This window comes from Centropristis striata, chromosome 19 (assembly GCF_030273125.1).
Source record: "Centropristis striata isolate RG_2023a ecotype Rhode Island chromosome 19, C.striata_1.0, whole genome shotgun sequence".
Taxonomy (NCBI): Eukaryota; Metazoa; Chordata; class Actinopteri; order Perciformes; family Serranidae; genus Centropristis; species Centropristis striata.
Genome location: NC_081535.1, coordinates 32,616,392 through 32,629,907, shown reverse-complemented (window position 1 = coordinate 32,629,907; position 13,516 = coordinate 32,616,392). Strand labels below are relative to the sequence as shown.

Genomic DNA, 13,516 nt, shown 5'->3' with positions numbered 1-13,516 from the left:
AAAAACTATATGACCTATCGAAACGTGGATTAATACACCGATACACAAGACTTGTGTCTACTGTTTAAAGTTTAAATGGAGTCTCTAGGTGAAATTATGCCGGAGAAGTAGACGTTTAAAGATCTCCAATTATTGTTCTTTTTCGCTCATTTTTTTTCGGCCGTCCCATTCACTTCAATGCAAAATATTGGGCAGTTTTTATTCTGTAGAGAAAAGTAATAGCACACCGATCCCGATCAAACCGCACGTTTTGATATATAATTTGTCCTGTAACTCTTCAAGTTGTAGGAGTAGTAGCGGGACGAAATTGCGTCCGGAAGAGGAAGAAGAAGAAATCCACAGTATAACAGTAGTGCTCGGGCTTCGCCCCGAGGCCCTAATTACAAATTAATTGAAGAGTGCAGGTAGACAAGCTATGCCATATTCACCACATATACACTTACTTACTCACACATGTGCACCCACTCCCACAACCACACATGCACGCACACAGTTCAAAATAAATTCCTATTCCTACTATCAGAATTTGATAGTAATACAAATTTGATTAGGAATGAACAGGCTGTTTTCAGTTCTCCTAGTCCAGGCATGTCCTGCAGCAACACAGTAACAGAAAAGAGAGGAAGCACCTGCAGCCGGACAAGAGATGGTTTCACTTCTGCATGTGTGTGTGTTTGTAGGATGTTCAGGATGAAGGACTGGACCTGGTGGTGTCCCGCAACATGAACACCATGCAGCCTGTGGCCAGCCTGCTGCTGGTGGTGAACAGGATGAAGTCTCTGTCTCTCTGCGGCGGGAAGCTCAGTGGCAGCGAGCTCTGCAGCGCCATCATGGAGAGCCTGGTGACAGGTGGGTAACCGCACCACCTGACATGAACTTATCAGGGCTTTATGACGTATATTTGAGGTTCATTAGTGTCATAACAGCAGGACGCACTGTTTCACATCATGAAATGTTTCAGAGAGCCAGAGTAAAAGCAGAACTTCCAGGTTTTGTTAAAGAATGCAACTCTGCAGCAACTCTCATCACTAAAACTACATTATTCTAGCCTGTGGTACACGGTGTTTACATACACAACCCTGATTCCAAAATGCTGTATAAATCTAAATAAAACTCAATGTGATAATGTGATAATCCTTGACATATATTCAACTTTACAAAGAAAATATATATAGAACATTTTACCTCGTCAAATTTCATGGATTGTATTAAATATAAATTTATTCTGAATGTGATTCCAGCAAAACATTATAAAAAAAAAAGTTTGGACAGATATAAAGTGAGGAACTAGGAGACAAATTCAGGAACTAAGAGACAAAGTGAGGACTAGGAGAACAGCACTAGTGTGAACACCTTCACACTTGATCTACTCAGATGACAACAATAAGTATCTCACTGACCGCTCAGCGACCTAAAAGCACTTGTGTCCTAATGGACTCAAACTGAACCCACAACACTTACTCTTGCTATGTTTCTTGACTTCATCCTTGCTTGTGTTGTATCAACTCCCATTTGGAAAATTATATTGTAGAATTGTAGACTAGGAGATACATTCTGGAACTAGGAGACAAAGTGAGGAACTAGGAGACAAATTCTGGGACTAGGAGACAATGTCCAAACTAGGGGACAAAGTGAGGACTAGGATACAAATTCTGGAACTAGGAGACAAAGTGAGGACTAGAAGACAAAGTGAGGAACTAGGAGACAAAGTGAGAACTAGGAGACATATTTAGGGACTAGGGGACAAAGTAAGGACTAGGGGACAAAGTGAGGACTAGGAGACATATTCAGGGTCTAGGGGACAAAGTGAGGGGCTAGGACACAAAGTGAGGACTAGGAGACATATTCAGGGTCTAGGGGACAAAGTGAGGACTAGGAGACAAAGTGAGGACAAAGTGAGGACGAGGAGACATATTCAGGGACTAGGGGACAAAGTGAGAACTAGGAGACAACTTCAGGGACTAGGAGAAAAAGTGAGGAACTAGGAGACAAAGTGATGACTAGAAGACATATTTAGGGACTAGGGGACAAAGTGAAGACTAAGGGACAAAATGAGGACTAGGAGACATATTCAGGGTCTAGGGGACAAAGTGAGGACTAGGAGACAAAGTGAGGACAAAGTGAGAACTAGGAGACAACTTCAGGGACTAGGAGACAAAGTGAGGAACTAGGAGACAAAGTGATGACTAGAAGACATATTTAGGGACTAGGACACAGTGAGGGGCTAGGAGACAAAGTGAGGACAAGGAGACATATTCAGGGTCTAGGGGACAAAGTGAGGACGAGGAGACATATTCAGGGACTAGGAGACTCTTTGCTGCTGCAGTTCCCCCTCTGAGTTCAGTAAAGGTTCATCTGATGTTGTCTCCTGATACTGACAGCTCCTTTATCTCTCCACAGAGACGATCGTGAAGACGGCCTTGTGTCCGTCCAGCAGGAGGAGGAGGTTCGTCCGAGTGGACAGTGTGAAGCAGTGCACGCTGTGTGACGTCGAGAAGAAAGACTTGGTGGTCTCTGATGCTCCAGGAAAGGTTGAGCTGCAGGCCATCACTCTGAGAGGAGGAAGCTCTGAGAGAAAGGGTACTGAAACTGTCTTATATACTCTTTTTATATTCTTTAGATAAACATTAACTCTCTTTTTTCCCCACATCAGTGGAGATTAAACTTTCAAAGTACGTCTCTCCGGTCGACTCAGAGGACGAAGTTCTGACCGTCGTCCTGTCCATCGCCAACAACCTGCACATCTCCTGCTGCATGAAGGACGACAGAGCTGTGCTCAACCTGGAGGTAAGACCTCACACTCAGATCTTATGATTATGGTGTCCTTTATCATGTGACTATGTTAATACTTAGACCTTTGTTTGTCTAATTATTTGATTTTTATTACATAATTTTGATAGCCTGGGTATACCCATAATGCCTTGCGTGCTCGATTTCATTTCAAACCTGCAGGCAGTCTGGCAACCAGGGCCGTTTCTTAGCCCTGTTTTAGGATCCAATCACAGAACGGGGAGGGACGGCAAGACGATGACGCGTACTACTGGACAGATGGAAGCTTGTAGTTTTGTAGTTTTCTTACGGATCCAACATGGCTGCAGCAGACGCGAAACTCTCTCTCGATCTAGCTGACGGCGTTTTAAATAGTTTAGAGCGACAGTTGATTTTAAAAGAAGAACAACGTTTGACTTTACACTCTTGTTTCACCACCAAAAAGGATGTTTTAGCCTTGCTTCCGACAGGATTTAGCCAAAGCCTAATCTACCAACTAGCCCCGATACCGCTCGCTGCTGTAACCATGCTGATCTGGCTACGAGCCGGGGGACAGCGGAGCCACCCAGAGACCCCCAGCAGCTCGTTTATTGACCATAAAATCAGTGGATGTGTGTGGCTGAATGACATGAGGGGGAATAAGGCGTAAAAATAAATAATCTTGCAGAAAGCGAGAACTGGAGAAGCAAAGCAGCAAGCAACACACACACACACACACACACACCAACACTGCCGGTAGACTGTGAGCTGAAACTACGGAGCAGCCAGAGTCAGAACATGCTGCAGAAAAACGTTGCAGAAGCACAACTGATCATTTTAGTCTCAAAGTAGAGATGGGCTAGTCCGGCTATGTAAACATCAATTTCTGTCGCTCTACATACGTCATCTGGTATAACTGATCTGATTGGCTAAGAGCTACCTACAAACGCTTTGATAGACATTCTAATCGCCCAATAAACGGCTCTGGAGGATCATAAACCACACCTCCTCTACGGAGAAATGAACGGCTGATTTCCAGACTAATCTCATTTGTGATTAGTCTGGCGTTAGCCAGGCTATAATTTTGATTTGGTAAATTGAAATTGAAATGTTTTGCTTTAATTTCAAAATAATAATAAAAATGTCTTTATTTGATTTTTTAGTACTTTTCTATTACATTTTAATTTAGTACATTTTGACTTGAATCTGTATATCCTTTTATTTTACTTTTTATTACTTAATTTTAATTTAGTAAATTCAAACGTTTGCTTTAATCTAATTTGACTTTTTATTTCATTGTCTTTATTTAGTAAATATAATTTATTTCATTTAATTTTACTTTGTATTACATATTTTTGATTTAGCAAAATTGAAATGAAGAGTTTTCATCTAATCATTTTTACTTTTTATCTCTTAATTTTGTCTTTATATCTTAATTTGAGTTTTGATTACATAACTTTAATGTAATTAATAAAAATATCGGCTTTAATCTAATAATATGGTGTTTTTATCTGTTAATTTGACTTTTTAATACATCTTTTGTTATTTAGTTAATAAAAATGTTGGCTTTTTATCTCAATTACTTTTTTTTTACAGGAATTTGACATGTTATGTTAATTAAATAAATAAAAATGTTGGCTTTAATTTTCATAATCTGGTATCTCTTATGTCTGTTTTATATCTCTTAATTTGACTTTTTATTACATATTTTTTTATTTAGTTAATACATTTTTTGGCTAAAATCACCCAAATTTGTCATTTTATCTAATATTAATGTCTTTATGTCTCTTAATTTGATTTTTTTTTTGTATGATTTTTTATTTTGTGAATACATTTTTGGGCTTAAATCACATAAATTTGTCTTTTTATCTCTGAATTCTGTCTTCCTGAGATTGACTTTTTGGTCTCACAATTTATAGTTATCTAATAATTATTTAATGTAATTAATAAAAATGTCAGCTTTAATCTAATAATATGGTCTTTTTATCTCTTAATTTGACTTTTTATTACAAATTTTTTATTTAGTTAATACATTTTATTTGGCTAAAATCACCCAAATTTGTCATTTTATCTAATATTAATGTCTTTATATCTCTTAATTTTTTTTTTTTTTTTTGTATGATTTTTTTATTTTGTTTTGGCTTAAATCACATAAATTTGTCTTTTTATCTCTGAATTCTGTCTTCCTGAGATCGACTTTTTGGTCTCACAATTTATAGTTATCTAATAATTGTGTCTTGGGACATTTTTAATCATAGAATTTTGATTTTGTAAATTAAAATTCTGACTTACATTCATCATTTTTTTTGTACCTTCACTCACAGGCAGAACTGTAATATTTTGTCTTTCTCCGTCTGGTCTCAGGAATGCAGTGAGGAGGATTTGACGAACATCAGCGACGACAGAAACACGGACCGTTTCCTCTTCTACAAGAGAAACATGGAGGTGGATAACTTCACCTTTGAGTCGGTGAAGTGCAGCGGCTGGTTCATCAGCACCAGCGACCTCGAGCACCAGCCAGTGGAGATGTGTGAAGTGGACGCCTGCAGATACACCAGATTCAAAATAAACTAAAGTTTACTTTGAATGTGTCCAGAATGATTCAGATTCACTTTATGCTATTTTCATATTCGTGCAAAATTAATCTATCTTATCTTTAAGACAGCGTTGTCACAGGGTATTGCCTCATCAGAATGTAAGACATGTTTAACCCATAAGAACCCAGACCCATTTAGCCTTGAAGGAAAATTATGGGGGATATACCACAGACCTAGTGAACCACATAGAACACATTTATGATTTTAAAAAAAATACTACCCCTAAATGTCAAAGATCTGTGCTGTGACATATATGTGAGGGTATTTATTTTTATGATATTTCTTATTTTAATATAAATAAACTCAACACCTTTTCTGCTTACAGAAACACAAATTTGCCTTTTTCTTTGCATCTCCACGACATTTATCAAAATTGTGACATTAATAGTGCTGTTTAACAACAAATTATTTTTCAGATTCGTTTTTAAGTAACAAAATAATAATGAATCAATAATAAATAAAAACAAATAACAAACCCTAATAGGGTTAAATGCAATACAGGACACCCTATTAACGGAGTAGAATTGTTAAATGGGTTTAAACTTAGCCTTGTAACAAGATAAGCTTTTTAAAATTAGCTACTTTTTCACATTTCTGTTTCCAGTCACACACACATTTCGGAGAAGTCACGTATGTGTTGCTAAGGGATTTAATGAGTTAAGGTGAAGCATAAAGCTGAATATAGGAGATTCTAGAAGATTTGTTACACGGGTGTCACCATGGGTTCTTATGGGTTAAAAGAATCATGCTATTAAATCCACATGAAGATTTAGTGTTGTCTAGTTCCTTAAATGTATAGTTTAGGTATTTTTATGGACTCTACTGTTTCCATGAATGACATATTGATGTTTTTGTTTTTTTTCCAAAATCCGACATTAAACATGAAGAACATTCAGTGTCGTAGCAATTTCACAATTTTTCCACATTTTCTGACTCCATTTTTATGATTTAAAATCATGTGTGGCGACTGAAATCAAAACAGCCACTGAGAGGCTAAGCGCTGGGTGTTTGCTGCTGCATTATCTAACACACTATTTGCTGTGATCAAAAAATTAGTTTAAGGATTTTATTAACTAAGAAAAAACAAGACCCAGAGATACTTGAACTCCTTCTTTTGAGGCAGTACCTCTCGCCCAACGGTGGACTGCCACCCAGAGGGGGCAGTCCACCGTTGGGTAATTTGTTAACATATATCTCTGTTAGAAGAGACAAATAACTTCAGCAATGTGTTAAAGTTAGACAATAACACATAAAAACCCAGTGTAAATTGACCGTAAAGGCAATACAATTATTTATAACATGAGCAATAATCGGTTAGATTATAGAGGAGTTCCAGGTCCAACTGGTAGGAGGCCCCGGGGAAGACCCAGAACACGGTGGAGGGATTATATCTCTCTCCTGTCCTGGGAACGCTTCGGGGTCCCCCAGGAGGAGCTGGACGTTGTGGCTGGGGAGAGGGACGTCTGGAATGCCCTGCTTAGCCTACTGTCCCCGCGACCCGGTCCCAGATAAGCGGAGGGAAATGGATGGATGGATGGATGGATGGATGGAAGGAAGAAAAAACAACCCTTGATAACGTGCTTACAGTATGAAAAAAGTAATCACAGCGATCCAAAGTAATGAACAGCAGTCAACAAAAGATACAGCCTTCCACTGACTCACCCTCTCTCTCTTTGTTACCTGCCTGCCATGCCAGTGCACAGGTGATTATATTAACTAGAGGTTACCGCCCATATTCCCGTCACCCAGTTGCCGCGATATTTAAAATAAACAACAACAAAAAGAACAAACTATAACAACCAAAATAACCCAAATATAAACTGCTAAATTATCTATTTACACCTCATATAGGCCAATGTATAGATATATATTATTATATATCATAGAAACCATGATATATATATATATATATATATTATTCAAAGTTTAAAAAAGAGAAATTCAACTTGTGTTTATAATTTGTGTTATTCTGCACAAAGACATGTTTGAGTTGTTCCCACTTCTTGCTGTGATTGTGCTGATTCCATAGAGCTGCAGGACTTATAAATTCATATAGATTTTATAGACTTAAAATGTGTAAACTGTATTTGGTACGATGGCCTTGAGGGTCAAAACACAACATAAAAGATTTAGATTTACAGCACTCTGGATGCCTTGAGGCACAGAGAATACAACTTAATTCATTGCATGGAGAATGAAGGAAAGTGGGAAAAATTCCAATGTTATAAATATTTCATATACAGCAGTGTTCAAATATAAAACTGCTATTATATTGAACACTACTGTATTACAATGTGCAGCAAACAGAAGTAGTGGAATTAATTGTTCCTCTTAACCTTTATATCCTCTCTGTGTCATTGTTATTGTGGTTTACAGATTCTCTGTGGTTTCATTTATTTCTGTAAATTCTGAATTGAGCGTGACCTCCAATTAAATGGACCTGAAAGCATGCAATTAAAAACAGAACCTTGTTGTGACCGTAACATAATGCAATCCTTCTGCAATAAAGTTTACTTTTATGATGCTAGCTGGAACACTGTTGAATCAGGTCAGTTACTTTAAAGGGGGTGAGTATTTATGCAATCATTTATTTTACCTTGTATATTTTTTTAATTCATTGACATTATTTTGTTAAAATCTGTTTTCACTTTGATATTAAAGAGACTGCTTTTGGCCTACTTTGCGGAGGTATTATTCCAAAAACACTGGCTAACACATCGCCAGTCAGCTCCATGGCTGCTGACGGTCCTGGAAAGTTTGACGGACATAGCAACAGTAACTATGGGGGCAGAGCTTTTGTGAACGGTCAATTACGTGTGTGGAGCATTTTTGCTAACTTTTTTCTTTGAGAGGCTGCATTGGGCTCCGTGTTAAATCCTGAGAGCGAGGTTTATTCTAATTTCCTCCTTAAAGGGCTTTTCAAAGGTGTTTTTCCAAAAAGCAGAAAGCAATTTTAGCCTTCATAAATACAATTTAATTTAATGCAATTTAATTTAACGTACAAAGATATCTAGTGTAGCTGTGTTAAGGAAGTTAGAGCAACTACAGGATGTATGATCCAAATGACTAATGACTAAAATACATGTTCTGGTTAAAATAAAGAGTATAAAACACCAAGATCTAAAGATTTGACTTAAAACTGTATAAAAAGTCCATTAATGACAGCTTCTGCTAGACGAGCACAATGCTGTCTATGCACAAAGGGGATATGCCGCTACTGACAGAAGACTAATGAAACTTCCCATCAACTGTCCATCACCTGTCCATCAACTACCCATCAACTGTCCGTCAGCTGTCCGTCAACTGCCCGTCAACTGTCCATCAACTGTCCATCAACTACCCATCAACTGTCCGTCAACTACCCATCAACTACCCGTCAACTGTCCATCAACTACCCATCAACTGTCCGTCAACTGTCCATCAACTGCCCGTCAACTGTCCATCAACTACCCATCAACTGTCCATCAACTGCCCGTCAACTGTCCATCAACTGCCCGTCAACTGTCCATCAACTACCCATCAACTGTCTGTCATCTACCCATCAACTGCCTGTCAACTGTCCATCAACTACCCATCAACTACCCATCAACTGTCCGTCAACTGTCCATCAACTACCCATCAACTGCCCGTCAACTGTCCATCAACTGCCCGTCAACTGCCCGTCAACTGTCCATCAACTACCCATCAACTGTCCATCAACTGCCCGTCAACTGTCCAACTGCCCGTCAACTGTCCATCAACTGCCCGTCAACTGTCCATCAACTACCCATCAACTGTCCATCAACTGTCCATCAACTGTCCATCAACTGCCCGTCAACTGTCCGTCAACTGTCCATCAACTACCCATCAACTGTCCATCAACTGTCCATCAACTGTCCGTCAACTGTCCATCAACTACCCATCAACTGTCCGTCAACTACCCATCAACTGCCTGTCAACTGTCTGTCAACTGCCCGTCAACTGTCCATCAACTGCCCATCAACTGTCCGTCAACTGTCTATCAACTGTCCGTCAACTACCCATCAACTGCCCGTCAACTGTCCGTCAACTGCCCATCAACTGTCCGTCAACTGTCCATCAACTGTCCGTCAACTACCCATCAACTGCCCGTCAACTGTCCGTCAACTGTCCGTCAACTGCCCATCAACTGTCCGTCAACTGTCCATCAACTGTCTGTCAACTGCCCATCAACTGTCCGTCAACTGTCCATCAACTGTCCGTCAACTGCCCATCAACTGCCCGTCAACTGCCCATCAACTGTCCATCAACTGTCCGTCAACTGCCCATCAACTGTCCGTCAACTGTCCATCAACTGTCCGTCAACTGTCCATCAACTGCCCGTCAACTGCCCATCAACTGTCCGTCAACTGCCCATCAACTGCCCGTCAACTGCCCATCAACTGCCGGTCACCTGCAACATTTGTGTACTTGCTGATACTGAGTACCGATTAGAGTAGTTAACGATATTGCTCAAGAGGCATGTTCTTTTAAATGAAAATCTTCTTCTTACAGTCAGTATTATGCAGGAATATCTAACAAACTGTTTTCCTGTACACACATTTCATTTAAATGTAACCTATAACACAATCAGTGGATTTTAGTACTGTAGTACAAACAACAGTTACATATCAAATGTAGTCTGTGAGGACTAAGCTTTTTTCTGAAAAGAGGCAGGTTATTTTCTCTGCATTATCAGCTGCGAGCCTGTTTCCATCTAGAATATGTGACACTGAACTAAAGAGTCTTTCACTTTCCACGAAACGGGACTATGCTAAGAGGTATCTGTTTGATATTTGGCCCAGAGGGGGAAACCACACTTTTTAAAACCCCCAGTACTGCAGGGGGTCGTGTTCTAGATAAATTGTAGCCTCTCCAAGGTATGTCTCCAACTGTTGCACTGCTCAGTGATGCTGGAGTCAACACCAGACAAATATGATACAGATTAGGATTCAGCTCAAAACTCCAAAGAGTTAATATAGAAAAGTTACATATTTTACTTTTCATTTTCCACCAAGCTGCAACAGATTGAAGGTAGTTCATTTGAGTGGTGTTCTCTTGTAACTTCCTGCTTCCTGGCCTGGAAATCACACGGTACTTCCCCCTCATGTTAGTGGTTTTTAAAACGCTGAGGTAGTTCACAGGTGGGGGGCGACCTTTGAATGCAATGGCACAAACTGTGTTTTCCAAAAAGATTCCATTAAATGCCAAATGTGCAATAAATATAGACTTATGATTTGTTTCAATAATACAAATCCTCAAAGTAAAAAATATCAAATAACTGAAATGCAGTAAAAAGTACAATATTTCCCTCTGAGACGTAGTCAAGTAGAAGACTTGAGACTCAACCTTGAACCCATTTTCATTCAGATATCTTGAAAATGGCCATTTGTACTTCTCGAAATCCACAAGCAGAACCGCAGGATGCATAATATTCACACACTGCCAAAAAAAGAAAAATTGGGTGAACTCAAAATTTCAAGGCAACAAACTTCGATAAAATTTTAAGTTGGACAATTAAACTAAATATTTTAAGTTTTGATTTTGAGTTTGCTCAACTCTGAATTCAGATTTTTGTCAACTCAACTGTAAGTTGTACTAATATATATATATATAATATAAATAATAATTGTACATTGTAATAACTTTTAATCCTTACTTCTGCTAACTTCTGCAATGTGCTGAAGTGGCACGACTGTAACGCCGCTATGAAATGTCAGCTAATGTTGCGACCACAATTTTGAGTTAGCATTGAAACGCTAATGGCTACTCTTGTAGCTGTAACAAGCAGCGCAGCTAGCATCAGTTAGCCGCTAGCATCAGTTAGCCGCTAGCTTTCGCTAATGACAGAATTTCACCTCTTTCCCGCATTTCACAACAAAGAAATAAGAGTTAGCAGAACTATTGTCCCTTGTTTTGAACCCCAACTTAAAGATATAAGTAACAACAACTCACAAACTTGTTTTTGAGCAGACAACTGGCTTCCTTTGTTGTGCTAACTTACATTATTGCCCTAAATATCAATAATTTATATTTTCAAGTTTTACCAACTTAAATCACTGTTTTAGGCCAAAAAAATACAAGTTGTTTTTTTTGCAGTGCATATAATAAGACAAAATAACACATTTTACTGCAGGTGTCATTAACTGTTTATTTCTCACATATTTGGTTTTTACAAGGTGTTGAAAGTTGATTTATTTTTATTTCTGCCCCAAACAATGGCATTAATTGGGAATGTCTGTAAAGGGCAGACTCCATAGAAACCATTTGCATAACTATGGAAAGTTATTTTGTTGGTACCAATTAATTCCCTCTATTGTCTAATTTCATATGATACCAATATCTTCACTGTTGCATAAAGACTGAGTCCGCAAAACACAGAATTCCCATGTCCGTTGTTTTGCTTGTGTAAAAATGAGGTAATAGCTGGCTGAGTCAAAATTGTACCTCAACACTCATCTCACTAGACGTGTAAACTTTTTAAGCCAGTGTAACTCTCCTTTATTGATCAGATGTTGGAGTTCCCCCGACTCCTGTGTCATCATCATCAGTATGATGCACAGATGTGCTGCAGCAGGGGAAAAAAGAAGAAGTTGCCCTTATTTCACCTCTCTGTATTAGAGTATTGATGTGGTGTCTGCAAAGGGCGTTTAATCCCTGCATGAAGAAACGTTTTCTCTCATGTTAACTGACAACCTCTGCAACCTCATTATTGTTTTTCCCCACAAAAGGGATCAAACAGTTGCGAATGACACAACGAAAGAACATCCTTTACCACAATGCAAAGTGTGTGAGAACCAGGAAACCATCTCTATATATGTCTGGGGGGGTATCTGGGTCAGATGAGCTCATATTTACCGGCATTCATCTACAACAAAACCACAAAACAAAAATAAAACCAACAGCACGCTGCGACAGGAAGAGGCATTAACAAGCACCTGTAGATCTGAGGTCTGCCCAAAAGGTCAGCTCCTTTAAATTAGGACTTAAAACACTCTAGTTTACTGCAGCGTACTCTAAACTTTAACACGTATCTGCTCTACTCTACTGCCCCTACTTTTAACTATGCAATGTTTGACTTGTGCTTTTTATTATTTTATCTCTTTTCTTATCCTGCTGTATCTTATTTTATCTTATTTATATTTTTATTTATATTTCCCTGTTTTAATTGACTGTTGAATTACCTTGTGTTGAATTGTGCTATACAAATAAACCCGCCTTGCTTTGCCTTTCAGTAGTAGTGTTTTTATTTTACTTGATGTCATTTATTTTATTCACGCTCTTATTTTGATTTAATTGTATTAACCAAGTCATGATTATTATTATCATAACTATAATTGTATGTTTTTATTTGATTAAATGTGTGTACTTCATATCATTTATTTAAATATTTTATTAATTATTTTTATTTATTTGTTATTAATAATATTATTCGTGTTATTATTTGTATGTTTTTACTTGATTTGATTATATTTATTTGGTGTCATTAATTCATTTTTACATAACTGTATTGTAAATTAATCAAATATATATATATATATATATATATATATATATATATATATATATGTGTGTGTTTGTGTGTATATATATTTTTTTTTATTAATTTACTTTTATTATTATTATATTAGTTTTTATTTGCATATATATAAATTAAACAAAAAACATTCTATAAATAATTGTTGCCTCAGAATAGAAGTGTCAGAATAGAATGAGTATGTTTTTACTTGATTTGATTATATAGTCATTAATTCAATATTTTTATATAACTGTATTGTAAATTAATCAAATATATATATATATATATATATATATATATATATATATATATATATATATATATATATATATATATATATATTTGATCAATTTACTTCCTTTCTTCATTATTATTATTATTATATTAGTTTTTATTTGCATATATATAAATTCAACAAAAAAAAAATCTATAAATAATTGTTGCCTCAGAATAGAAGTGTCAGAATAGAAGGAGTATGTTTTTACTTGATTTGATTATATTTATTTGGTGTCATTAATTCATTATTTTTATATAACTGTATTGTAGATTAATCAAATATATATATATATATATATATATATATATATATATATATATAAATATATATATATATATTTGATTAATTTACTTTCTTTCTTCATTATTATTATTATTA

The 13,516-nt window shown here is 37.0% G+C and overlaps 1 protein-coding gene across 1 annotated transcript; it reads left to right on the top strand.

Annotated features, from left to right (window-relative positions):
- Positions 1 to 617: 617 nt before the first annotated feature.
- Positions 618 to 5,467, top strand: LOC131992040 (interleukin-1 beta-like). The gene is made up of 4 exons (XM_059357384.1): positions 618 to 849; positions 2,401 to 2,580; positions 2,654 to 2,787; positions 5,113 to 5,467. Exons 1-4 carry the CDS (start codon positions 723 to 725, stop codon positions 5,320 to 5,322), a joined length of 651 nt encoding a protein of 216 aa, XP_059213367.1. The 5' UTR covers positions 618 to 722; the 3' UTR covers positions 5,323 to 5,467.
- Positions 5,468 to 13,516: the final 8,049 nt, after the last annotated feature.